This window comes from Sparus aurata, chromosome 9 (genome assembly GCF_900880675.1).
Source record: "Sparus aurata chromosome 9, fSpaAur1.1, whole genome shotgun sequence".
Classification (NCBI taxonomy): Eukaryota; Metazoa; Chordata; class Actinopteri; order Spariformes; family Sparidae; genus Sparus; species Sparus aurata.
In genome coordinates this window covers 18,049,637-18,077,247 of record NC_044195.1, presented here as the reverse complement: position 1 = coordinate 18,077,247, position 27,611 = coordinate 18,049,637, and the positions used below count along the sequence as shown (strand labels likewise).

The 27,611-nt window shown below is 40.7% G+C and overlaps 2 protein-coding genes across 3 annotated transcripts; one reads left to right on the top strand and one right to left on the bottom strand.

Annotated features, from left to right (window-relative positions):
• The first annotated feature begins 55 nt into the window (after positions 1-55).
• Positions 56-10,395, top strand: ino80da (INO80 complex subunit Da). 2 transcript variants are annotated; one of them, XM_030428008.1, is made up of 10 exons: positions 56-191; positions 2,354-2,600; positions 2,702-3,513; positions 3,624-3,723; positions 4,146-4,370; positions 4,604-4,713; positions 4,890-5,023; positions 5,427-5,650; positions 5,820-5,974; positions 6,897-10,395. In XM_030428008.1, exons 1-10 carry the CDS (start codon positions 167-169, stop codon positions 7,913-7,915), a joined length of 3,051 nt encoding a protein of 1,016 aa, XP_030283868.1. In that variant the 5' UTR covers positions 56-166; the 3' UTR covers positions 7,916-10,395. The 2 variants fall into 2 exon arrangements, with proteins under 2 accessions (XP_030283868.1, XP_030283869.1); XM_030428009.1 differs by lacking the exon at positions 56-191 and adding an exon at positions 198-671 and having other exon boundaries at positions 6,897-7,915.
• Positions 10,396-11,335: 940 nt separating this feature from the next.
• On the bottom strand, positions 11,336-27,300 carry stk24a (serine/threonine kinase 24a (STE20 homolog, yeast)). Its single transcript, XM_030428015.1, has 11 exons — positions 26,750-27,300; positions 23,069-23,299; positions 20,753-20,809; positions 20,506-20,614; positions 19,681-19,838; positions 18,032-18,217; positions 17,775-17,920; positions 17,528-17,660; positions 16,922-16,990; positions 16,599-16,735; positions 11,336-14,915 (listed from the first exon to the last, which is right to left on the bottom strand). The coding sequence occupies exons 1-11, from the start codon at positions 26,789-26,791 to the stop codon at positions 14,882-14,884; spliced, it is 1,302 nt and encodes a 433-aa protein (XP_030283875.1). The 5' UTR covers positions 26,792-27,300; the 3' UTR covers positions 11,336-14,881.
• Positions 27,301-27,611: the final 311 nt, after the last annotated feature.

Here is a 27,611-nt window from a genome sequence, read left to right as displayed (position 1 = left end):
TGTGGTTTTATTTAAAAGGGAGAAAAAAATTAATGTTTACATTTTACTCTTCTGTTTTGTTGTGATGGAGAGTAAACTTTTGCAGTGTGGAGCTCCGGTGTCTATTTGGCACGTGGTCCATCATCAGCCGGCAACAGTGTGGCAGCAGGGCTAGTAACTCATTCATATGGAAGACGATAGCCGTGGTCCAGGTGGATTTTACACTGAAACACTTTGCTGGACCTCTTAGTCAAAATGCTTAACTCAGATGTCGTAAATGTGACAAAAAAGTCAACGGCACTGTCCTCCACACAAACTGGGATTTCTTTGCTAACGAGATTAACATGACACTTACACTATGGGGCTTTTAACAAAGTTGAATTTCCAATATGGTAGGAGAGGTTGTTGTTGTTGAACGGATTGTTGTCATGTCCCCGCAGTGCCTGTAGTGGTGCTGTGAGGAGTCTGCTGTGGATCCAACAAAAATCCTCAGCAGCCTACCTACTGCTTGTAATTTGCTCTGTATAGCTTACATTTACATGCATCCTTACTTCAAGAAATACCGAGCTCGATGAAGATCGCCGTTACCATCGTATCTCGAATATCGATGCACAAATAGCCTAGCTGATTCTAATAGACATTTCGGCCGTCTATCCGGAGCGAATACCTTACACAGCCCATACCAATTCAAGGTAAGCAAAACCCTCTACAGCCTCGGTCTCAATTTCTGAGCCTGCCGTTTTGCGCAGGCTCCGGTCGGCCAAGCGCTCAACTGGAGCGCGGTGTTCCGGCGAAGCTAATAGGCCTTTGATTGATGACTCATTTATTTTATAACCAGTGATATGACTAGATGACTCAGTGCCTTGAATACCTATGGGGAATTGTGCAATATTGGACGTCTTAAGTTTCGCAGCCTGCTAATTTCACATTATGTAACGATATTGGCTATAATTCCTATCGATTTTTACGGAGGCCTTCGGGGACAGGCCTTAAGCCTTGTATGTGGACCCTTTGTTTGAAAGTATTTGGCCATAAATGTGTAATGTTTATTTACACAAAAAAATCACGTCTGGTTGCGATCAATTATTGCTCGTATGTTGTGATTACGCTTGCACTTTACTTCATAAAAGTGAACTGAGAGTAGACCTTTATAGTGTTACCATTTGCTGATGTTTCCGTTTCCTGGTTAGCTACCGCCTACTAATTTGTGTTTTTAGCTTCGATAGCTTGTCAGCTAACTAGCAAATTTGACTTTCCGTGTCTAGTCATTGTTGATGGTCTATATTTCTACCCGAAGGGGGATAGTAGTAGGTGTTGTGGGTTAGAAAACAAGTGTATATTACACGTAGATATATAAAAAAAATCAAAATAAAGTTTCTCATCTGGCCAGCTAATGCTGACAAGCTAAGCTAGCTCCCCAGACTCTAGTGGTAGTTGCGTTAGCTAACGTTAGTCACAGTTTGTTGCCTGTCCTGTTCTCCGTATTTACTTAAAGTTGTTAGCGTCAACCCAGGCTGATGTAAATGACATTTAGCCAAGCTGTCCTTGTGTGTCCAGCATTTACCTCGGTTGTCAGAACCTCAGCGCTCTCAAAAGCAACTTTCTAACCCCAGTAAAGTTAAATGTAGCAGCTAAGCTCCCCGTGAAGCTGGGCAGCTAGCGCTCCAATTATCGTTACAGTGTGTTATGATAAACCTGTAGCATCATATTTGTTTGCGAGTTTGTTATGAAAAAAAGCAGCGTTCGTGCCGGCTTGAGAAAGACGACTTTTTAAAAAGATTTTTATTTGAGTCTTCAACTAGTCTGGTAGTAATGTCTGCGCCCCAGCCAGTGTATTTTCTAGCTCATAACTTTTTACATGCAGTATACTATTTAACCACCATCATGTGATCTTGTAAGTGCTAGCTTGATGGATGATTGAATGGACTGATGAATGAAATGACCTGTTTTCTGTGTGCCTCTCGTTTATCCATGAGAAGTGAAAATGAGTGAGTGTAAGAGTAACATGACAGTAACCAGAGGCAGCGTATGTCCAGACCATGTAGTTCTGAAATAGTTATTTTAGTATGATAATTATTTATTATTTACAACATACACTGATGAAGCAGTTTTATTAACAAGAATCATGAATGAAATAAGTCCAAGTCTTAGAATGCCATTTCATTTTTAATATGTCTCTGTAAAAAAAAAAAAATTACACAGTAAGTAACATTGCATAGTTATGATAATAACCTATTCTTATCAAACATTCACCTGCTGCAGAGGTGATCATTTCCCTGCCTCTCAAACCTCTGTGTGTGCATGCATGGTTACCTCCTCACTGTGACCTGTCAGTGATCTAATTCATGGGTTTTCTCTGACTTTATCCCATCAGCTGATGTTGTCAAGGACAAGAGTCACGTGATGTATGAAGGCAAACACATACACTTCTCAGAGGTGGACAATAAGCCGTTGTGCTCGTACAGCCCAAAGCTGTGCAAGCAGCGCAGACTAAATGGCTATGCTTTCTGCATACGGCACGTCCTGGAAGATAAGACAGCCCCATTCAAGCAATGTGAATATGTGGCCAAGTACAACAGCCAGCGATGTACCAACCCCATCCCCAAGTCTGAGGACCGCAGGTGTGTGTTTGTTTGCACATGTGGCACATTCAACTACGCCATTATGTTACTGATGTACATAGTACGCTGAGGATGTGTTTTTTTTTTCTTCTTGTCTCTAGATACTGTAACAGCCACCTGCAGGTTCTGGGCTTCATCCCTAAGAAGGAACGGAAAAAGAAACATGATGCTTTGGAGGAAATGCGCTCACGGGCTCACCTGGAGTCTGTTGCCCTCAACATAACTGTGCCCTCACTAGCTCTGAAAGCTTCCAATGGTCTAGATGAACTTCCGCCGTCTCCCCCATGTACACGCCTGTTACCCCTCCCCGACGGGGAACTCCTGGACCCTTTTGCCTTTTACGAGGATGACACAGACGGGGAGGAGGTGGGCACTCCTCGGAAGGGCAGCGCCATCAAGAAGAAACTACAGAGTCGCCTTGTGCTCAACCAGAAACTCTGCCATGACACGGACCTCTTCCAGCCACCGCCTGAGCACTTTAGCCCCTCCCCTGTCCCCCATGTCCACCCCTCCTCGCCGCTCAACGCTCACCTCCCAAGGCAGCAGTCAGGTCTTCTTCCGCCGCCCCAGCACTCGAGCGTGACGTCTTTCATATTCCCCGGGCAGCAGCAGGGTTTATTATGCAATCCACCACCACCTCAGACGGTCAACTTTCTGCCTCCAGGGATGCCCGCTAATGCAGCACCCAGTCCCGTGCAACCTTCTGGGCCATCACTCAACAGGAAAACGCCTTTCACTGCTCCTCACTTGCCTGCCAGTTGCAAGGACGGCAGCAGTAACAATCAGCGGCATGTGGTCGTCATGCGTCCCGCTGCATTCTCACCTTCTGCCACCTGCCTGGCCAGGTTGCAACATCTGGTGCGACTCTGTGCCAAGAGACACCGGGAGCACGGGGACCTGTTTCCACATTTAGGTGCTTAGTTTTTGAATGCATTTACCACCGCTCTTTAATCACAGTGTTTTTTTATTTTTTATTTTATCTAATGCAGAAGTAGATGAGCTGATCAACAACTTGTCTTCCAGGATTGGACTGGTCAGAAGACAGCGCTGAAGATGATGAAGATGAAGAGGAGGAGGCAGAGACATTTATTCCTTTCCAGAGCTCTTGGAGACCACAGAATGGGTCAGTATCCTAACACTTAACCCCACAGTATGAACATTTGGCCCGACACTTCGCCAGGATTTGTAGAAAGTCTTGAAAGTGTGTAAAATGTCATGTTAAAGAAGGTTAGGTAAGGTTAGGAATGTGGCTGATTTTGAGTGTAGGCTTGATTGTTTTTCAGCATAATCTGGAGTTTCACCTGCACTTTCACTCTTGGAAAGCCACAACTTTCAATATCTTACATGAAATGATCCTGGCGTCGTGTGTTTGTTGAAGGAATTCTCTGAACTCCATCTTTAATTACATTTATAGTAGCAGTTTAGATGTGATAATAAATGCTTCTAAAGTCTGGAAATTATCAGCAAGGTAGCTTAAAAATACTTGAATGTTACTCATAAAAATGTATATCTCATTATAAATGCTATGAATCGTTTCCTTAACAGGTTGGAAGATGACGGCGGTTCCTCGCGGAGATCACGGCTACTGAGGCTTTGTTCGTACCTCCAGGAGAAATACAAGCACATGTGCAGGCAGGAGAGGGCGAGCATCCGCCAAAAGAGATATCGATACGCCTTCCGCAAAGCCTTGCTGCACGCCGCCAGTAACGACCCCGACTGTGCCGGGCAGCTGATACAGGAATTAAGCGGTGCCTCTCGAAGCTCTTCAAGGTATACTCACAAATGTGTTATCAGTCAATTTTGGACCAATATAAAAACAGTCTGATCGAACACCACACCAGTCAGGAACTTCCCATCACTCACCTGTGAAATAGAAAATTCCTCAAGTTGGTGTCTGTCTTCTAATCTTGCAATCTTCATCTCCTAGTTTGAAACATGGTCAACAAAGCAAATGTGCAGTGTCGTGTCTGTCTGTTCAGTCCGGTGTCTCTCTGTCTCCACAGTGTGGCTCCTGCAAGGCAGCAGACCACAAACACGGGGACCTGCACTGGAAGCACAAAGGGCCAGGCCTGCAACAACAGGGCTCTGCCCTTCACTCAACACTGCTTTCAGCGTATCCTTTCCACCATGTCACTGATTCTACAGCTGCTTGCTACAAGTGCAGATGAATGGCCGTTATTCTAGTTTCTATTTTGTGCACGTTTTTGAAATCACATATTATGATGGAGTGCGATGGTTACACGGCATGCTTCTGTTCTATTGTGTTTTTTCCTTCATTGTTCTCCGCAGACATTCTGTTGAATCGTTCCCAGCAGCTCTTTGCTAGTTGCACAGCCAAATTTGCAGATGGTCAGCAGTGCTCCATCCCAGTGTTTGACATCACGCACCAGACACCACTCTGTGAAGAGCATGCCAAAAAAATGGTGAGTTCAACATTTAAAGGCAAAGTACAGGTTTTTTTTGACTGTTTTACAGTTGAGAATGTGATGTTTACTTAGAGAAACAGCCAGCCTGTCTCTGCCAAAAGGTCACACAGTCCACCTACCAGCACTTGTAAAGCTCACTGATTAACAAGCTGTGACATGTTAGTGACCAGGAGGGGTGTAACAGGTGCAGGTGGATGGATTTTGTTACGTTTCGACAGAGCAAGGCTAGCTGTTTCAACTCGTTTCCAGTCTTTGTGCTAAGCTAATTTAGCCAGCTACGTATTTTAGCGATGTCCCAATACATTTCATATAATATTCTCTTCTTTAATTGTGACTGCTCTGGTAATTTCATATGGGTTGATACTACAATGACGCAATGTTCTTCTCTGCATTCTCACAGGATAACTTCCTGCGAGGGGATGGAAACCGACGAGTGCAGCACCAGCAGCAGCAACAGCGAAAGCCACGCAAAAAGACCAAACCACCGGCGCTCACCAAAAAACACAAGAAGAAGAGGAGGAGAGGGCCGCGGAGGCCTCAGAAACCAATCCCTCCGGCGTTGCCGCAGGGGAACCTGGGAATGCCTTCGACGAGCCTAGCGATGCCCTCACAGGCCAGCATCAGGTACGCTACACCTGTGTCCCCTACACCGGGGAGTTAAAAATTTAGTGTGCATAAGGTAGATCTAGTGTCAGGGAGAATACTCTCGTGTCACACATGTTCCAACAGCTCCCACATGGCATACAGCAGCATTTCTTCTCTAAGTATTCTTATCTCATCTTTTTGACACCAGCCCCTCAACTCCAGACCTGAGTGCGGAGGAGCTTCCTGACGACATCACCAATGAAATGGCAGACATTCCAAATGACCTTGAGCTAAACCAGGAGGATTTCTCCGACGTGTTACCCAGACTACCTGATGACCTTCAGGACTTTGACTTGTTTGAAGGTTGTTATACAGCTCTTATGTTATGCACCACTATACAAATTAGCACATGTATGCAGGTTTTGTTAACGTCTGTAAACCCACTTAGAATAGGTGATTGACTCCTGTCTCCATTGTTAGCAGACAAGTCGGAAAAAGCAGAAATCAGCAGCTCAATTACCTTATCAGACTGCATCCAGAAGACACTAAGAATAAAAAATCTCAAGAAAACTTAAAGCACTCGCTCTTAAACTAAGATGCCTTTTTTATAAGCACTTCAGTAGTGGATTTTTCCCTGGTATTTTTTTTTTATGTCTACACCCTTTTAATAAACTTAATTCAAGTCCAGGAAGTGGTCTTGCACATACATTTTTTGACATCATAAATTGTTCTTAAAATTAAGTTTTAATAACGCATTGTTTTTCAGAAACTGATGATTAAAGTAGCAAAGGAGTGAGACATCTTGCTTCTTTCTCATCTTTGTTGGGAGTTGCACATGTGCAGTAGAGTAGAGGCCCATGACAATGTTATAATGGTTACTTTTTATAATTATTTTATTTTAATCTCTCTTTCATTCTCAATGCTGAATGGTGATGTACTGAAAGTGGTGACGGTCTGGATTTGGTGCTTTGTCATTTGTGACAGTAAATGAAGAGTCTTTGGGTTTTGGACTATTAGAAAAAGAAACACTTTGAAGATGTTACTTGTGGCTCTGGAAAACTGTGTTGAGCAAATTTTTTATAACTCTCTGAACTTTCATAGACTAAACAATTTATCAGTTAATTGTAAACATCTGCAGATTAATTGGTAATGAAAATAATCTTAAATTGCAAACCACTGACAACAAAGGGGTGGGTGGGTGTGGTTGTTTTTGTCCAGTGTTGAAGTGGTATAAAAAGTAATCCCAGTGTGATTTGATTATAACTCTTCATATGTGTGTTCGTAGGTAAGAACGGGGATTTATTGCCCACCACGGAGGAGGCTGAGGAGCTGGTGCGTGCCCTGCAGGCTATGGGATCCTACCCAGACTCATTGGTGTGCCTGACCTCCATGGGAGACCTGGCCCCCTCTGAAGCAGTGGACCACCGGGCCATGACCGTGTTCCCCGGTCCAGTCCAGCCGGGGGGCATGGGGGACCTGCTCAGCAGTCGCATCCCTACAGAGAACTTTACCAGCCTCGAGCTGGAGGACAATCTACTGCAGTCCACTGGGGGTCACTTTCCCCCGTCACCGCCATCTCAGCCCGCTAACCAGCCCCCGACATCGTGTTCCAACCTGAGCTCATCTTCTTCTACAGCAGCACCCGCCACCACCTCCCTGCTCACTCAGACCTCCATAACAGAGCGAACGTTTTCCCGGACACACACATCTCACGTCCTGGCCAAGTCGGACGCCCCTACGTCATCTCCTCAAGGCAGCCACTACAGCAGTGAGCACGTGCCATCCCCATATAGTGACCACATATCTTCTCCTCACACCAGCTCCTTCCAGACAGACACCCCTCTGCTGCTGGAGGTCCCTCTCAGCGGGGTACCAGGAGCCCCACGCTCGACATGGAACAATCTCCCTCTCCCCATCACAGACCCCGCGCAGTTTGGCAATCTCATAGGGTCAGAAAGTCATCTCATATCCACCTCCCTGTCCACTCCTCCGGCCACCACCCATTCTGTGACGCTGCAGCCCATGGCTGCGCTCTCAGCGATGCCCCAGAGTGGGTTGACAGGTTTAACAACTCCCCCTGCCCCCTCGTCTGCTTCACATGATCTTCTGACCTCCACACAGCCCAAACAACAGCTCCCTCAGTTCAGCGCGGCCTTTGGCCATCAATTGGCCTCCCACAGCGGAATCCCGAAAGATGTGCAGCCCAGCCACAGCTCCACAGCGCCCCCCGCTGGCTTTTCAATTGTTAGTGCCACCGCTGCAAGTGCCAACAGCGCCACACCACCCTTCGCGCAGAGCAAATGAGAGCAGGCGGCCAGCAGCGGCTGCATGACAGTCTGTGGATTCGCAGTTACTTAGAACCCAGTCGACTGGCCAACGATCGACCACCCCTCTTCATCTGCTACAAGCGTGCAATTTGGTAATCGTGCACTATTTGATAATGAATTTGCACAACCTACCTTTCCTAAAGATTTTATCTACTTTCGTTGATGGTCTTCTGGGATCCTAAGTCAGTGCGAGTCCACTCGTTCGATGCCTTGTGGTTTCGTCAGCAGGGGCGTAACAGTCAGATCTCGTATTGAAATAAACGCGTGAGAATTGGCGGAAGGACCTTTAGCAGAGATTATGTGTCACAGTGCTCAGAACCCATTGACGTACAAGCCTCAATCAGTGGTCTCTTTGTTTGATTTGCCAGTTCAAGTCCTGTCTCCAAATGATCAACTGTACCCTGCCTCGCTCAGATGGCCATCGCATTATTTTTCTAATTTTCCTCACCTGTTTCATACACTGCTCGTATCACCCTTCTGAAAAATAAGAGTACAGGTTGTGATATTTGTGACCCATTATACTTCAAGCTATTTAACTGTTATGATATAGAATCTTACAGATTTCACAGTCATATGAATTTACCAAAATACTTTTAAACAGCTGTTTTTATATTGTGTATACTGTATATGTGCTCATTTATTGGTTTGCTCAGACGTCAAAATCTCTGACCTCACCATTGGTTGTGGGACTCTGAGTGGCCTAGTAGACACTTGAAGGTAAATATAGTTTCTTAAAGCAATAAACACATTAACATAACTCTAGCATCGTAAGGTATTTTATTGGTCTCATCACACGTAGCTTCACTCGACAGGAATATTCTTTGGCCTCTATAGGTGTTGTAAACTTTTCTTATTTTACAGCACTCAGAGCTAGAGCCTATAGAGACCAAGCGATCAGGTCAGCCTAACCTATTCTCTCGGGTCACACTGGGTGGACTTTTCTAAAGGCGAATAAATGAGTTTCAGTGTTAATGATCGGCGATGACAGCGTAATCCAGGGACTTTAAGTGTCTACTCTCAAAGGTGCTCTCTGCTCCACATAAACAATGGTCTTTGATGGCATACATGACTTAAAACGTTTAGTTTCAGGACTCCCAAGAAAACGTACTATAATGCGTCAAGGCCAGGCTAGCCCCGAGAAGGCGCAAGGCCGTGAATTAAATGGTATAAATTATGAATTTTAGAAGAAGAGCTCCACCTCCTGTCTGCTAACATACAGCAGTACAACCATGGCTTTTGATAGATATATTAGACAGATCTGTCAGACATTGTTGAGTATTAGGTATATAGAGTAGCAGTCTCTATCTTGGGGTTTGTTGGTGAATTATTGAGTAGCAATGGATTGAAATTGTTATTTGCAATGTATTCAGTGGAACCTGTGTCTTGTAGAAAGAGTCTCTTTGTTTTTTAATGGCTATCAAAACGGTTGTGAGTTCTCTTTGAAAATTGGAGGGATCAATGTTTGTATGCTGTGTATGCTGTCATTATGTTTTTAACAAATATCCTGATGGAGAATACTTTTGATAGCTATTAAACTCCAGGAAGAGATTGCATGGGGCAGCAACCTTTTTGTGTGAGAGTATTATAATATCGATATTAGATTATGGTCACTGGCTTGATTCTTGGCAGTATGAAACCGGAATATATGCATCGGCATTTCATTTGGTGGAGAAAAACAAAGTTACTTTTCTTTTTTCTTTTTTAACATGAATTTGCACAGGAGTGGATGAGGCCCGTTGTGTTTCACATGTCCCGTATCTGTCTTGCCTTTCTTTTACTTTTTCCTTGCTCGGACGCTCATTAAATGAACAGCTGTCATCATTACCAGCTCTGAGTCTGAACCAGACCCCAACATTTCCAGCTGTGAGAAGGCCCAGTTCTGTCTCTATCCCTTCCAAAGAGAATAAGAGTGAAAAAAAACAAACAACCTGTAGCGCCACCAGAGACAACTGGGCTTCTCGGTGACTGCAGCGTCGTCACGAAAAGTCATAAAAACAAAAGTGTCCCGAAAAGTTTTAAAAAAAAGACAAAAAAAAAAAATCAGGTCAGTTGATGAAAATGCTTGCAAGGCATTACTGCTGTATCCCCACATAGCATGAGATTAGCCACTGCACCAGTTTGCTCCCCCCAAAAAACCACATAGAACAAAACGAACAGGGCTCGTAGGCACATTTAACTGCTTGAATTCAGAAATGGCTGACAAATTCCTATACTCATTGAATGTACTGTATTACTGTTTTTAAAGATAGGATGAGCTAATCTAGTCACCTTTTGTTATTGGTCCTTGTTTAATTTGTCTAAGGTATTTTTTGTATACAAAGGTTTACATTTTTATGTATATTTTTCTTGTGTACAAATTATGTAATATGTGTACAAACACTGTATGTAATATCTGTATATAGTGTGAGAAATTTGATCTTTGTTTTTGGATGTATAAATAAAACTTGCTGTGAGGTATTTGCTGACTCCAATGTAAACGCCACTGAACATTTAACGTTACAGGACTGGACGATTTTAATTTACCCTCTTGTCTGAGTCTGTTCAGTTCGATTTCCCCTCTTTAAAAGTAAGGATTTATACAATTAATATTTATTTATACAATTAAACCAGATTTTAAAAGGTGACAAAATCTCACCAGAATGAACTCCAACTAGCTTTTCTGGAGCTTTTGATCGAATCACTTTTCACAGCAGGTGGATTTGATACGCTGACAAATGTGCAAACCAAAGACAGTAAATTGAAGTATCCAAATAATCATAAAAAATATATTCAAGTAGCTCAACATCAATGTGTCATATTCACCGAAACAGTCAAGTTGTGCAAAAATCAGATGGGCCATTACAGCTAATAGACGCAACAATCTAACAATAAGGTCTATTTAGTAGCTGTTTGTTATTGTAATTGCCACTAAATTGGTGATGACAGCAATCATGGAGGAAAAATCCCTACTTTCCTGGAAAAAAAGTTAAAGTGATAGTTCGGGTCTTTTGATGTGAACATCAACCCCCTATGCAATTTAGCCACTGAGCGACATCACTAAAGGCAATTCATCAGATTACATGCTGCATCCTCTGGAGCCACAAAAGGCTTTATACTACTTATTCACGTATGCAGTAGTACTCCCCAGGACCTGTGAACACAATTCCAAGGTATAAAGTTGTTGGAGTTACGCTTTAACATATAAATCTATAGAATAGGGTTTGTGTTGTTTTTGTAATGAACATCTCTTGAAGCACTGATTAAATGAATCTTTTTTTTTTTTTTACCCTGAATTAATTTGCATTTCAGAATCATATGCACTAATAATGTTAGGAATCACAGAAGGAGGTGCAGGAAAACACATTCCAGATAACATCACATTAAGACATAGGACTCAGTCAAACAATGGCAGAAACTGTCGATCAAATCTGAACTGGATTTTTATTTTTTCCTTAATCATTTGACAACTTTTAATAAATCCAACAGCACTGTCCTGAATTAGCAAAAATGTATACTGGACTATAAACTGTCAGCAAAGTCACACAAAATGAAATGTACATTTTAAGTGATTGCTATCCAGTGTTTACTGAAAATTTCAACACATCACAGAACCAAACTTTTACGCCCTCTATTACATAATACTGCTCTCCTGGGTTACAAAAATAGTTTAATAGAATATATGCCTACTTGTGCTAAGAAATGACTCCTGGCGACCACGCTGCTTTATTGCCATACAACACACACAAAAGGGGAGAAAAAAAAAACAAAAAAACGGTGTGATTGCAACATAATATTGTAGCATTTTAAAGTACCTTTTTTTTTTTTAAGACCAAAACAAATCTGCAAAGTGCAACACATGAAAAGAAAAAAAGTCGTAATAGACTGTAAAAGGTGCAAACTGTATTAAATCTGTCTCAGTCTGGGATGGAGGGCTTACATGGCACAATTCACATGAGGAGTTTGAATGGAGAACTGAGTAACTGTTCACAGAAGAGCAGAAAACACAAAAGGACAATGGTGAAAATTTAAATTGTTGAGTCTGGTACCTTCTCTTGATTTGGTTAACCTGTTTCTACGTATTCATTTAAACATATTTGACTTTTACTCATTCACATGTGCATTCCACCATGCTCACCAAGCAGAAAATAAAAAATTTAAGTATTGAAAGTAATATATAAAAGTAAAGACTTAAAAGAATAGTTTGACATTTTGGGAAATATCCTTGTGGCGGAGTTAGCTAAAATTGCTAACTAGCCAGCTAATCTATCTATTCGTTCGATATAATGGCTATATAAAATACAGATGGGGCTTATGGGTCTGATGAGCAAAGCAAACGCTAAGTTTGTTACACGTAAAGTTCTATAAATGGCCATTGTTTTCTAATGACAGGCTGGTTGCACAAAAATCAGATTGTATTTAAGCTTTTGAGAAAATGACCCCACTTCTCACTTGATTTATTACCTCCGTGAACAGTTTCCAGATGAGTTTATGGTCTCAATCGTTATTTTCAAGTCTTCTTCAACACAGCATGATGTTCTTTTAGTCAAGTATGGTCCCATTTAAAGAAAAAAACTGACAACACAGGGTATGCTTAAAGCCGTATCTACCACTGACACGGTACCTCTATCCATTTTTTATAATATACGTGTGACTGGCTGCGTGTAGCCATGTTCCATTAAAGCATTTTCTATGTGCATTTTGAAGAATATTGCATTAGAAATTTTACGGAAAATGCAAAGTTCGGGAAAACCTATCTTAATTTGCAAATACTTTTCTTGTTTTTGCAAATCAAGTTCATGTGCAAAATGTTTGATGGAAACTGATTTTACATATACACTGTGACGAATATTTTGCGAACTTTCTAAAGTTTGCAAAAAAAGTTTGATGGAAACAAAACATGGCCTACTGATTAGAGAATACAGATCTTTTTGTCTAACTATCTCCTAGAAAGAGTATGGTTGTAATTCCCAAAATGTTGAACTATCTCTTTAACTTTCCCGGCGTATCGTGTACCATGTTTTGCCCAGTGGCAAAAATAATATATCACCTGACAAAGATTCAATCAAAACTCCTCTCAACTGAGAAGAAACAATTTGTCCATTTGTTCATGCACACATTATTCTGGCAAAGAACGAAAGATTATCTATAATCACTTATCTTTAAAGTATTGCTGCATAATGCCAGAGGGGGGAAAAAAAAATAAGAAGTCACAACAAAAGAAAACATTTGATCTAATATTTTAAAGCTCATACTATTCATCCCATTCATCACAAATACTCTAAGGCTGATTCAACTCTGTTCAGGACTCAACATTCCTCCAGTCCTGTAGCAGTGTGCTACAACACATACTGCTCAGGCCAACCAATAGGCTTTATACTGTTATACTATCATGCACATTCCTTTTAACTACAGTCAGAAGTAGTAGCAGTGCCGCTGGTCTCTGAACACCTCCTGGCTAGAATATGTACATCTGAGAGCAGTGTTGTTTCATAGGTGAAAAGTCTACGCCTGTATGCACTTTGCTGTACAACCGAAATACCTCTCTCAAGTCCCGGTGGAAAGATACAGCCAGGTAAATATCACACTGCATGACCAACTCCAGAGTCCAAGCTGTGAGACTTCAGGTGGACCTTTTTGTTTTTTTGTCCCAGGTAGCATAACCTGCAAAAATACTGTAAGTCTCGTGCTACTGTTTTATGGCTACTTTGTTTATAGTCAAAGGCATTTATACTTGAAGTGCAATTAAAGCTGTAGGTACGCTGAGGAGATAGATAGTACCACTGCAGCTCCTAGGAAGACTAACTGAGTCTGCTGATTTATAAACTAGATGATGGCACTGCCCTGTTAATGGAATGAATGGAGGAAACCTCAGTTAATCTAACCAGTCAAAAACACACGCTGAGCAAAAAGGAAAAAAAATAAAAATAAAAAATAAAAAATAATAATAATTTGAGGCAAAGTCCTACAAACCAACACAACTCGAGGCCTTGTGGAATCGGGGCTGGCAACAGAACATCCAGTGTCTATAACTGGTGGAGGCTTCAGGGATCCAGCCTGTTTCTTTTTTTTGTTTGTTTTTGTTTTTTTTATATTCTCCAACATTATTACAGCCACAGCATAGAGAGTGAAACCAAAAAAGTTTAAGAGAATTAAGAAATATATAATAAATCAATAGTAAAACATGATAGAGGGCAGCCATTTTCATTCACTGGATGAGAACCATAAAAGTTTTACAACTGGAGAAATAAAAGACAGATATACAAAAAGAACAAGTAGAAAGGCAAGGCAATCTCATATATGGCCATTTTAGTCTCTCAAAATATTTACCTCACAACCATTATCTACAGTTTGCATTTGGCCATTTTAAACACAATGGGTCAATTACAAACGCTCCATTATTTTTTCATGAATCTGTAGAAATTAGCTTATTTACAAGTCTGTACAACCACCCTATAGAGCTCTCTCCATCTCCCAGAGGACCCAATCCACTTAAAGCAGGATACCTGAGTTTTCAATAGAATGCTTCAACCCACTCGTCACTCTTCACCGCACGTTTCACAGGATATCTCGCACAGCCACACACACATGCACACGATTAATTAGGCAAGGTACTTTTTTTCTGAAAGGGTGCAGAGTGTAGACCTTTGTAAAAAAAAAGTCACAAACTCACCAAAACTATTAAGTCCTTGCAGAAAGATGGCTAAGTCCACCCTAAAACACAAAGACAGTTGTGAGGGAGGTATTGAGAGGGGACATCTTACAGCAGGTGGCAGTTGAGCGACTGGCCACTTGACTGTGCTGAATAGCGTACTAAACAGACATTAAGTAGGCCAGGATTTGCTTCAGGCAAATGAGTGATGGAGACCTTCCTGGGAGACTTCATCCTGGCTGTGGAGGTCAGAGGAAAAGATCTGACTGCTGCCACAAGGGTGGGAAAATAGAGCAGAGCTGGATGTCGCTCCTCTCACTGAGTGGCAGCTGCCTGTGGCACAGAAAACCTGCGAACATCAGAAATAAAAGGTTAATATTTACAGTCAGGTCATATTAGTGACTGTAATGCTCATTGCACACCAGCATACTGTAGGATGGATGAAAGACAAATGTCACTTTACTATCCCTGTATCCATGTTGATACTAGGGTTGCAGCGATATCATTTTCAAGATATACTGTGACATGAAAGCTGATTATTATCATATTGTGTACATTTGCTTATCTACACTATTGACTTCTACTTTATAAGTTTAATTGCGAAAATTCAAGTTTATCAATTTTAAACAAAGTTTCATGTCTGTCAGGACATAATGTTATGTGACATGATGTGTATGTTGACCCCCAAATAGCCCCTTCTGTTTTCAATTTGTTAAGGGTCATTGTAGCACATAATAATTATTATTTTATTGGTGTGCCTTAATAATGTGCAACTGTAATATTTTCTGAGATGGCTATCATACCATGAAGATTTCATATTGCTGCAGCCCAAGTTATTACTAGAAAACAACATATTTGCTTATTCTGAGAGTGGCGCTAGAGTTAAGCCCATGTTATTAACCAATTCAGGAGGGTTAAACTTGTGTGCAGCAGCAATCTAAAATCCTCTAATACTCAGTGCGTCGCTCAGCTCTACGTGGTCATATTAAGTTAAACCTTTATCAGTCTCTATCAGCTGTTACATAGTTAAATGCTAACATTAGCATGCTAACATACTAACAGTTAATTTTTGAGTAGTTTCCACTGGTTCTAGCAAGGCCGCATCACTAGCATGGATAGCAATAGCATAAGAGTTTCTTAGGTAAAGCTGCAGAGTTTATTCATGGGCAAACTGTAACCTGATCTATACAGCTAATGCCAACAGAGAATTCAAAAGTTTGAGCCCAAATTAAGTTATTTCTCAAAGAATATTTAGGGAACCGTGTGGCTCATCAACATTTCCTGACAATATTGATGTATATATTATATACAAGATATGTAAGAAATACAGCCCAGTATACACTGGATTGGACTGTGGCTGAAGTTTCTCAAATCTACTGGATGGTGTGCAATTTGGGACAAACGTTACTGCCATGTTGTCTTCAGAGTGCACTGTAATAATTTAGTTGATCCATTACCCTTTTCATCTCACAACTGTCATCAGAACAACTTTTTAGCAACAATTTTAAATCGCTCCAACACTTTCCGATTTCGGTTTCCGACCAAGTACCTGCAAAGCTAATGACTTTATCGGCCTCAATGATACTTTGTGTTTGGCACTTTGCAATCCATTTAATGCCATCAAGACTTTAGACCATGAACCAGTAGACAAAGAGACCATCAGTGTCATCCCTAGATGCCCATAAAGATCCCATTAAATTGCCATGGAAAACTTTTTGTAAAACAGTGCACCTTTAGTAGTGACCTAATCATGTATGTAACTAAAAAGTCCAATAGATAAATTCACCACCATATGTACTATCCAGCTCTTCTTCCCATCATGTTAGACCACAATACCTCGATCTCTATACCTGAGCGTCCATTGGTTTACACTTAAAATTGATCCCAACTGCCTCATAACCTGCTACAGCAGCCTTTTTCAGCAGGAAACACTGTACAACACACTTAGGAAATACAATATTCAATTTCATCGGGGCTCTTACATGAAAGAATGTATTAGACTATAATGAGAAGTGACAATATGAACCCTTACCTCTGCAGTCTCTGCACTAGTTCAGCCACCAGGGAGTCACAGATCCCCGGGTGTGTTTCTTCTGCCAGGAAAATGGCCTCCCGCAGTGCCTCTGCAGCCTCTGGTTTGCCATTACTTGTCTCACCCTTTTCTTTCAACTGCAACAAGTACAGTTTTGATATAACAGTAGCTGTGAACATACTAATATTAAATGCTTCTCAACATACACTAGATTTAATTCAGTGTGATCAGCTTTGGTGCTTTTTTAAACAATAGTTATATTTTAAAACTTCTATTCAGTGATGATGATTGTGTTAATTTGGGTAACTTGGTAGTGCCATTACCTCAGTAAACAGTGGAGAAAAGATTGTTGATAAGCTTTGTGACAAAGGCCTCTTTGGACTCTCCTGCACCTGGAAAAAGCAAAGATTTTAAAAGGTCAAAAGGGAAATCTAAAGCTATATTCAAATCTCCGGACTTCCCCTACTTTTGCAGTCTCAGACTGTGAGAGCTGAGGGCTGACCAAACCCACAAATCATCCGGTCCACAAGGGCCCTCAAGCTGACTTTCTTTAGACTTGTAGAGAGTCAGCTTGTGGTGCAGACTTGACCGGGCCTAAAATTCATTGCAATATGGATGTGTCATTGCAGCTGTTCTAATGCAGATTTAAAAAGAAATGTATGAATGTGGAAAAAAATCAAACATTACTTGAATCACGTAGAGCAAAAATAAGGCCTTTCTACCACTTATGTTAGCCTTGCGGTCTTGCGTTCTTACAGACTTCATGTGATGACTGAACACATCACAGTACGTAAACTAAAGTCCATATGGGCTAGGTCTGCAAATCCAGAGGGTGAACATTTGAATTCAGCCTAAGAGACACGAGGAAGACTTGACCTTACGATGAGAGGGGGTCAACTATTCATACAGGACTGCTTTCCTGGTCTCACCTGTTTTCTCTCAAGCTCAGCAGGCTGTGCTGCCCCATTCTGAAACTTTTTTAGGTCCTTCTCCCTGATGGTGTTGAAGATCCAGTCATCGTTTCCAGAGTCATCTCCTCCAGATGCCTGGCCATCTGGTTCCCTTCAGTGACATAAAAATCACTGTAGTCAGAGACACTTAATTTTGCTTTAGGGTGTAAAGTTACCATGTCTCGCCCTCCACGTGAACTGCAGTGTGATGGTGCAGACAACTTACTCATCAGATTCATCCGAACTGGATTCATCCCGAGACTGCTCTGACTTCCACCTCTTGTATCTGTCGATTAGCTCTGTCAGATAGGACGTCTTTTTGGCATGCCTTACAATATACTTGTGTTTTAACAGCTCTTTGGCAGTTGGCCTCTAAAAAAAACCACACAAAACAAACAGTCAGAATAAAAAGAATAGCTTTCTTTCCATGTGTACTGTGCACTATCACTCATAACAGCATGACCAAAAGTTGTTTAAACTTACAAAGCTAGGCTCCTTATTTAAACAGGCTTCAACAAATTCTTTAAGTGGTTTGCTGTAGCTTCCTTCCAGTGTCGGTGGATTGTTCTTTGGGATGAGGAATAAGACCTTCATAGGATGAAGCTCAGAGTGGGGCGGCTCTCCTTTAGCCAGCTCTATTGCTGTTATTCCTAATGACCAGATGTCTGCCTATAAAACAAAGACATTTGGGACAAAAACAGATCCTCTTATATAAGCAGCACAATCTCACACATTTCTACAAAATTACACACACATTGGCACAATGCTGTCTGATGTGACATCGCTGACGTCACCAGCATGGGTGTATTTGAAGAAGCTCTGCAAACTGAAGACTGTGACATCGTGGTCGTGTTGACAAGCCACACTGACTCACGATGTGGCTGTCCCAAAATAAGCACTTGGGTCGTTTCTAGTCTAGACCAGTCTTAAAAAGGACTACAGGCAGAAAAAGCATACACATTAAAAAGGGGCAATGAAAAGAAAGACAAAAAGCTACCGATCATTTGGGTCCAATGTCAAACAAAACTTTTCTTGGGAGAATGTTCCACTACCATTTAATTTGTTGGCTCTTTTGACACTAACTGTTTACACAGCCTGGTTATATTTCACCTGGGTGTGGCAACACATAAAACCAATAATACCTATGTCATACGGAAAACACACACATTTCAGAATATAGCTTTGCCTTTGCTTCAATGACATCATGCACTCGAGCTGGCATAGACTCAGAGTACCTGCGGTCAGTAAATTAAAAGGCATAACAAATAATCTAAAAAAAAATAAATCTGAATTTAATGTACATTTTCAAAGATTTCAGTTTTCTCTCAAATCTTTTAGTGGATATTAACAATTGTATTTAAAAAGTAGCAACGTCATTTGAAACGATCACAAAATAGCAGTATTATGACAGGTGGTCTCCAACTTTTGGACCCTTTGGATGTTGTAAGAGGAAACTCCAGTCTGCAACTGTAAGTACTGTTTTTTTAAGCAAAATTTGGCTTTGCATGTTCTCTCTTTCTCTCTGTAAACTCACTGTCACACACCTGCTCACATCTGTTCACTTTCTGTTTATCTTTCTCTTCCACCACAGGAAGTTGGTAGAATCATTTTTGTATGCGTCCCAGAGACACCAGGTCACCAAACAAATTTGACATACTGTGGTCACTGTGTTGGTCTGGATACTAAACTGCATTGCACTCATGAGTTTGTCATTTTGAGGCCACTGCCAAAAAACTCTTTGGCCTTTTTCTGTCTCACCCAATAATAAGCCTCTCTCCTTCTTGTACTGGTATTGCTGGACTCACTTCTGGTCCATTAGAAAAGCACCCATTACTCCAGATGTTCAGTCCAATCCAGCAGATATGGTAAAACTACAGTCAGCTTTTCAGACCAAGTTAAACACAAAGTTATCCAGCTGGATACATTAACAATTTTCTGCAGTACCTTGTGCAGAGTAAACTGCACTTGGTGTTTTGTTACAAATTTCTGACAGATGACCTTACACAATTTATGTTTGACACTTAAAAGTATTTTCTGCCAGAACCAGCACATCATGTGGTATAACACAATGCAGTGTTGCAACATTAAACTCGACAGCGATAAAAGAAATAAAAGTCAGGGATAATTCTGACCTTTGAATCATAAGCAGACTGCTTTATGACTTCCGGTGCCATCCAGAATGGAGTACCAACAAAGGTGTTCCTTTTTATCTGGGTGTCAGTCAGCTGGCCTGCCACTCCGAAGTCTGCCAGCTTCACATCGCCTTGTTCTGACAGCAACACGTTGGCAGCTGAAAGCAAGAGAGACAAGAATACGAGATGCATCAAATTAATTCATTTAAAAAAAGACAATGCAATGTCTCAACCACTTTAGATATATTACTGATCCCAGCTTCAGGCAGAAACCTGGTTTCTATAATCAATTGAAGGTCTCTGTAAGAATAACCAGAGATTTGGTACTGTAAAGCATTAATCAGATCCCTAAAAGCTTTTTAAGAGTTTTTTATTTGAATGACAAAACCCAGGACAGGGAGAGTGGTAAGAGACCTCAGATGAGTAGACCCACATACATCTTTCGATAAGAACAGAAAAAATTGACAGACAAAAATAGCTGTATGGAACATATGTCTGTTTTAGTGCTATGAATGTAAACAAATAAAAAAGGCTTTTTATTACTCATCACTCAAACAGAGACATTACAGATTTACGTTCAAATGTAGAAGATAATATTGATCTGATTAATTACAGATTGCACTGAAAAGAACTAAATACACCACATCCTGGTAGCAGAGGAATTTACTTTTACTGCAACCATTTCCTCCTCAGCTGGTGAACACTGATGCCAATACACACTAAAGCCTCACTTCAGCTTTATTAACAAGACGATAGAGAATGTGTTGTCAAGATGAAACCATTTACAAGATGTTAAAGCAATGTGGTGGTGTGCACCACTCTTACCTTTGATATCTCTGTGGATTTTCTTTTCAGAGTGCAGATACTCGAGTCCTTTCAGGATCTCTCGCAGAATTGTGGCAATCTGTGTTTCATCCAGGGCACCTGGTTCCAACTAGAAGAACAGATACATTACAGGGTACAGGTCACTTTGAATGATGGCAAAGACTTTACATATCTGTGACATCTTCGGAACTATCATAATGGAATTCAAATCAAACTGTTCATTAATATTATTTTGACATAGACTCACCAAATCCAAGGCTGATCCTCCACCCAAATACTCCATGATAATCCATAATTTTGTACCCTGAAAAAACAAATCAGCAATTCAGTCAGATAGTGTTCAAAGATTCAGTTGGCATTATGAACACAGTTTACACTCACTCAATACATCAAGAAAATGTCATTTGAAACAATCTTTTTGCAACTTTTAAGACTCAACAGTTCCCACTCACTTACATTGTTTAGGAGAGGGATAAAAGCTGCACAAGCAAACCCTGCTGCTGACATGAGAGAAATATAGTAACAAATACTGAAATGTTTCATTTTAAACAGAATGTCCCAAAAATATGTTTTATATATAATAGCACATATAATATGCATGTGGCAACACAGTGGAACAATTATAATGTATCAGTAAACCACACTGATCTAGGCGAGTGGTGGCCAGGCTAAGTGTATTCAGTTAGAGAAACACACACTTGTTATATGATAAGACAAAAGGAGTAAGGGAGTATAAATCGATATACTTGTCTGTTAATTGAATGACACGGCTGCTATTAATACTTACATATCTAGCAGCTGAGGACTACTACATATACATGTAAAACATTTTACAGTAGCTCTGTTAATTAGGCAATCCTTAAAATGGCCGTTTCATCCTACACACTTTCAATAGACAATGTGTTGGTAGATTAAAATCTGAGGAACAGGAGATTGTGTAGCAAGATGTTTTAGTCTTGGCTGACATCAATCCTGCACCTGTCTTATTCACTCAGAAACATCTCAGCTGTCTAATCCAGTTGTGCTCACAAAACAGCAGCACCTGTTTTCTTTTTTCCACAATTGCAATATTTTCAACTGAACAAATGGAACATCATCTGTGAAGGTGACAACCAGAGTGTCACTCAGACATCTCCAGACTTGCGGATGTGTCATCTAAGCCTGTATGTTGTGATTTCTAAATGCACACAGACTCCTTAAAATGTCAAACTAACTTAGACAGTATCTGCTGGTACTGCCCACGTAGTCACCGATGCTACCCACACCCACCAACCCAGCACAGCAACCCGTGTGGGCTTGGGTTTCTTCATGCTTCCCTTAAGGGAATGCAAGTAACTTTTTTTGGTGATAATTTTAAATTTTGTTTTGCCATCATAACTCTAGTTTGATCCTGAAATCGACCTATTTCAAGTTGTTATATGTTGTTCTTGACACACACTACCTGGTACACATCCTAGAGCACACACTTTACTCATTTATTTTTTTTGTTTTCAGCAGCAGTGCTAGCAGTTTGTTTGGGATAAACTAAAATGCCATTAGCATGATAAATCTTTGATAATTCTGCCAACACAACTGACCAGACAAGAAAAACTAAATTAGTCCTAATCAATAGAAGATGCCTAGGTCTGTGTGTTATCAAAGATGTTGCTGAAGCTATTAACGAGAACACTTTTGTAACAGTTTTGTTTTGTAACACACATGTAATGCACACAGCACAACACCATGCTTACATACTACACACAAATGAGCCTTAATTCTCTTCTTCAGCCAGCAGCATTACATGAGCTAATGGAACACCACTTCTCTCCTTACTGCTGTTAAGTACCACAGTAAATGCTGTGAGAGGCACTCTAAGCACCATCACATGTAGCATGCCTGAAAATCTACTACAGTAACAAAATGTGGTTTGCACCTAAGTGATGCTGTCAATACAGCCATTACAGACGACCCAAACACCGAAGAAGTTGCATCTTTCTTTGTGTCTAAGGCTGGATTGGGTTATATACAGAACAGGTTGTTGTTTTGGCTCTTTTGTTTAGTACATTGTCTGTGACATGTAACACTGACTGTGGTGGTAAAGAGCTGTGTGTTTTCATTCACATTAGTTGAATATCATAGGATTTGCATTCCTATAATCGTCACTTATGCTGCATTTTTCTACATATAGAAAGGGCTCTGATTTCTACACAGTTCAACCACACTGATGCTGAAGCTGAAAGTCGGCATATTGACCTCATAGTCCTTTTTTTTTTTTTTTTTTTTACACTGCAATCTGCTGGAGTACACAGCAAAAAGAACAAAACATATGTCTAAATACTTGGACTGCACTGTTGGAAGCCCACCAGCTATACAGTATACTCCTACACTTTTGGTCTATTTTCTGGTTGTAGTGCACAGCAATCTGCATTATTACACAGGCAATACTTGTTCCAATGCCCATATGCATTATTTATTGACCTACATTGCATACACTAGCTTGCAGGAACACACTACTGATATAAGCATTATGTGAGCATGAACTATTACAAATTGACTTAATATTTTTCCTGAGGTTAAAGCCTACCTTCAGATAGGATCCGTAATACTTGGTGATAAAGGGACTGTCGCATTGGCTGAGAACTGTGATTTCCTGTTGAATATCTTCAATGTCATCCTCTGCTTCCTCCAGATCAATAATTTTAATGGCCACAACTTTCTGAGTCCGACTGTCGATGCCTTTAAAAACTTCACCAAAAGAGCCTTTCCCTATCCTGTCCAGCTTCGTGAAGTACTCCTCTGGATCAGCTCTGAAATTCTGTGTGACAGAGAGATGGTTGGGAAAGAGAGAATAGAGGGCATTTTTAGTAATATCAGACCACAAAAAAAATTACATTAACATAAAACCAGAGGTGTACTATCTATAGATCAAAGGCGAGGTTCTGGAATGGTAACAATCACGTAAATCAGTGGATCAAATTATTTATCACAGAACTTTTGGTGGATTTTATTTTACTTCTAATATCAAAACATTACCTGTCAAATGAAACCTTACCTGCATCTGTGGGCTTTTATGGTGAAATCTAAACTAAACAGCCCAAACTCAGTAGGAGGCTCTTGAATTAAAACAAGCACCGAGTTTAATTATCTTGCAACCAGAGCCTCACAATTATGGCAACAACTAGAAACCATTTTCATTGTTGTTTCATCTGCAGACAAGATTACCAAAAAAACTGTTTTGTCAAGAAAATGAGAGAAAATCATTTTAAGTGATTTGTTTCAGGAAGAAAAATTAAAGTCCAGATATTCTGACTATGATTCAACAATGAAAATAATTGTCAGTTGCAACCCTTATAGTGACTTCTAAAATGTCTTGTTGGGTCCAGCCAATGGTCAACAATCCAACAATATTCCGTTTCTTTCAATATTAGTTAACAATAAACAGCAAACTTTTTAGATTGAAGAACCAGAGACTGTCATTTTTCTTGAAAATTCTTCTGTACCTAAAATAAGTCTGACACTTGAAAAGACGAGCACAAGCAGCCTTGCAAAGTGCAACTTACACAACTCTCTCTGCCTGGTCATTGTTGCAGTCTTTTGAACATAACTTCCTTACTTTGTGATTCAGCTTTTCTGTCATAAGTTTGTCTCAAAACCCAAGCTAAAACCCCATCTTGAGGATAGGCTCAATATATCCCTATATAACGAAACTGCTTGGGATGAATGTAACCTGTCCTCAATTTCTCAAGAAGATTCTTTCTCAAGAGAAAAAGTACATTCCCAAAAGCCATAACCAACAATTCCTGAGTAGCTTTAGTCTTGCAACGTGTAGAATTCAAGACATCCGCCAGCACATAAATAAATATAATGCAAGATTTTCACTTCATTCTTTGTTGAAAATGTGTACTTCAGTCTGGTTTCAACCTCTGCATGCAGACCAACTGTTTAACCTCTTCTGATCAAATTTGTGGCTGTGAGTAACACTTAAATCATCAGACAGCATGACACAGAGGTACCTGAGGTTTAATGACCTCCACCACAAGAGCTCAACAGAAACCGAAGGACTACACCCCGACTTATTGACTGAACTAAATGGCTAATTTCCCAATGGAGCACCAGGGTGGAGATAATGGTCTTGAAGTTGGCCAGTTCAATTTCCCTTCATGCACACCGTAGTTATTAGCCTAAACATAATTTCCATTACAAAATAGTAGGCATTAGACATTAAGTTTAGACTGAAAAAAAGTTGCATTTTTATTACAGCATCACAATGACCATTATGAAGTTCATCTGAAAAAATAGAACACAACAAATTATATAATTTCACTAGCAAAGCAATTAGGCCCAATGCTTAATTTCCCAGGTAACCCAACCCTATGATGATGATGATCTTTGACACACACACACACACACACACACACACACACAAACACTATTGCTTTAGTCTCCCCCCAGAGAACAGTTTCCAGTAAAAGTGCTAATGCATGGTGGTCAAACTATATGGGAGGGGAGATGAGCAGCAGCTGCACTTTGAAAAACTGGCACAGAGGCGGCTGCTGAATTTGATAGCAAAGGGAGTTTACAACAAAGGCAAAGAGACCGAGCAGTGCAGAATAAAGCAGAGTAGAAACAACACAACCAAAATACTATCATAACACTGGTGTGGTCAGTCATCCAGGTGAAAATTATAATGTCGAGGCTGACCTCTGTAAAAACAATGGAAAAAACAACAAGGCCGCCGTGACCACAGACTACACATGATAGGAATGTACTTGCCATATCCACAGTCAGCAGGTTTACTGCGACAACTAAAGCTGCCTGAACCTCGCTCCAAAAGCATGTGTTTGATGCTCTCCCATCTGCACCACACAACTGTGTAGTCTGGTGTCATCCACGCACCACACCCTCAGGGCTGAAGGCTCATTGCCAGACTTCCAGCCAATAACACTCTTCTGCAGAATAACCTGTGGGCTCAAGTCCCTTTAATTTACCTATGCACATACTAATGAAGTGTTTATAATTCAAGACAGAGAGTAGTATTGTGTACAATCAATGTAATCATGCATGTCTGTGTTATGTCACCCCAGGAGGCTGTCATTTTTACATGGAACACCAAGTCTTAACTTATTTACATGTATTGACTGCTAGCTAGTGGCTGGTTTGACCAAAAACCCCCCCAAAAAACAAGCCATTGGTTGACCATAAAACTCTAAACTATTCACAAAAAGCAGCTGAAACCATCAATTCAATAAGTCAATCAACTACTTTCTTGTGATAGTAAACTGAATATTTTAAGATTTTAAAGAACTGATCTGGATGCCAGGAGTGCTGAAACAATTAGTTGCTTAATCAATTACTGGATTGAAAGATCACTAAATGAGGACTACTCCATAATGAATGAATCCTTTGACTGATTTATCATGCAAAATTTCCTCTCACTGGTACTTAATACCAATAATTGGCTAAGTTTTTATATTACTAAACGCTGAATATCTTTTTCTTCTTTTCTCAATTTGAAAGACTTCAGAGATTACGTGCTTTGGAACATTCTGATAGGGGCTTTCAACATGTTCTGGCATTTTACAGACCTACAGAACTGCCAGATCAATCATTAATGGCAGTAATTATTAATCAGGGTTAGCTGCAGCCCTGGTTAAAATCAAGACATGTGGCCTGCTCAGCCACATGTCTCCACCTAGATGAAGTACAAGCACAGGTAAATGGTGCATGTCGAGCATTAGCTTTTTTGTTTCCAGTTTCTTAAACATGTACATGTGCTGCTTCTCCTTGGCTTACATTACAATAAACTGATATATCTTCTGTTTTAGCACTGTTGTTCAAAAACACAACAGTGGACATGACCCAAACAACTATTTGGAAACCTCAGCTTGTACTCTGGGAAATTGTGATGAGCCTACAATAAAGCTGTCTACATATTAAGAACAAGCTCGGACAAAATAAAGATCCTAAATGATTTGACAGCTGGTCAGCCATTCAGTACACTTGAGCTTTGGCAAGCCCACAGCCTTCGAGCCGCTAACCACTGGACTTTGACTAATAGGTGCTTTTATCATTGTAAAGCACATGCGATAGTGTTAAACGCGATAATGATACAGTGTTCCTGCTGATAAAGTTCTTTACAATCAGGTAGTCAAACTTCCGAGCACAAGGTTAAGAGGAAACTTGAGGTAAAATGTCGGGTGTATCCTAGAGAAAATGAAGGTGTCTCTGAGAGTTAGCTAATAGTAGAATAACACATTTTATTTACCTGAATCCCCGGCAGCCCACTCTGGATAGGGGAATGAGCCATGGCGTCAGATCAGCAAAGATGACGCCTTTCCTCGTCTTTTTCTGCTGTCCTTATCAGAGGTGTAACGTTAGTTTCCTGAACGACCCCGGCTTTGGGTGAACTCACCCGTGCTCCAAACTCTGTGTCGATGGTGACTATATCAAGCGGACAGGTCCTGCTTTTTATTAGAAAAATCCGCTCGACTTGTCGGCTCGCACTTCGAGCTGCCTGCCAGCCTCCTGCTCACTCGCCTTCCGCAGTTAGCGAACGTTAGCTACGTTAGCTACTTTAGCAGCTAGTAAGCAAACAGTTAGCTGGAAAATTATCTCTCTGTACACCTGCGCGGCCTCTCAGCACATGCTTGACAGTTTCCCGACGATAATGCAGAAGTCTGGTTTGAAACAGTCGCGCCAGGTGAACAAATGCACACTGTTATATAGTTGTATCTGTTGTTGTTCTATTCTCTCATCACTTTTCTCTGTCGTCCAGCGCCATCTTGGTTCATGTCATTTTCATTTTCCCGACGACCAATCAGAATGAAGAAGAGCGGGCCGTGCATATGTCGTCACACGTAAATCGAGGAGCGTCACAGAGAGGAGGAAGGAAGTTCACACAGGTGACACTTTCACATGTTTTTAGTTTGATGTAAAGGTAGCAAGGCTGGATGACCAACTAGGCAGAGGAAGGAAGTGTTCTGGGGTCCAAGACCCTAGGAGCCCCAAAATGTCTAGATTTTATAAATATGTAGCGCTGAAGCTTAAAATCAGTCAGAATTGTCGAAGTCCCTCTTAAAATAACGTTCACATGACTACAGGAGAACAATTTTTTTGGCTGTGCAAAT

Excerpts from the sequence above, each read along its gene's own strand:
- ino80da (XM_030428008.1), top strand. The coding sequence starts at position 167 with ATGGAAGACGATAGCCGTGGTCCAG. Across the intron at positions 192-2,353 it reads AGACGATAGCCGTGGTCCAG|CTGATGTTGTCAAGGACAAG; the intron begins GTGGATTTTACA and ends TTATCCCATCAG. Across the intron at positions 3,724-4,145 it reads TCTTGGAGACCACAGAATGG|GTTGGAAGATGACGGCGGTT; the intron begins GTCAGTATCCTA and ends TTTCCTTAACAG.
- stk24a (XM_030428015.1), bottom strand. The coding sequence starts at position 26,791 with ATGGCTCATTCCCCTATCCAGAGTGGGCTGCCGGGGATTCAG. Across the intron at positions 20,615-20,752 it reads GAGGATCAGCCTTGGATTTG|TTGGAACCAGGTGCCCTGGA; the intron begins GTGAGTCTATGT and ends CTGTTCTTCTAG. Across the intron at positions 16,736-16,921 it reads TTTCTCCACTGTTTACTGAG|TTGAAAGAAAAGGGTGAGAC; the intron begins GTAATGGCACTA and ends TACTTGTTGCAG.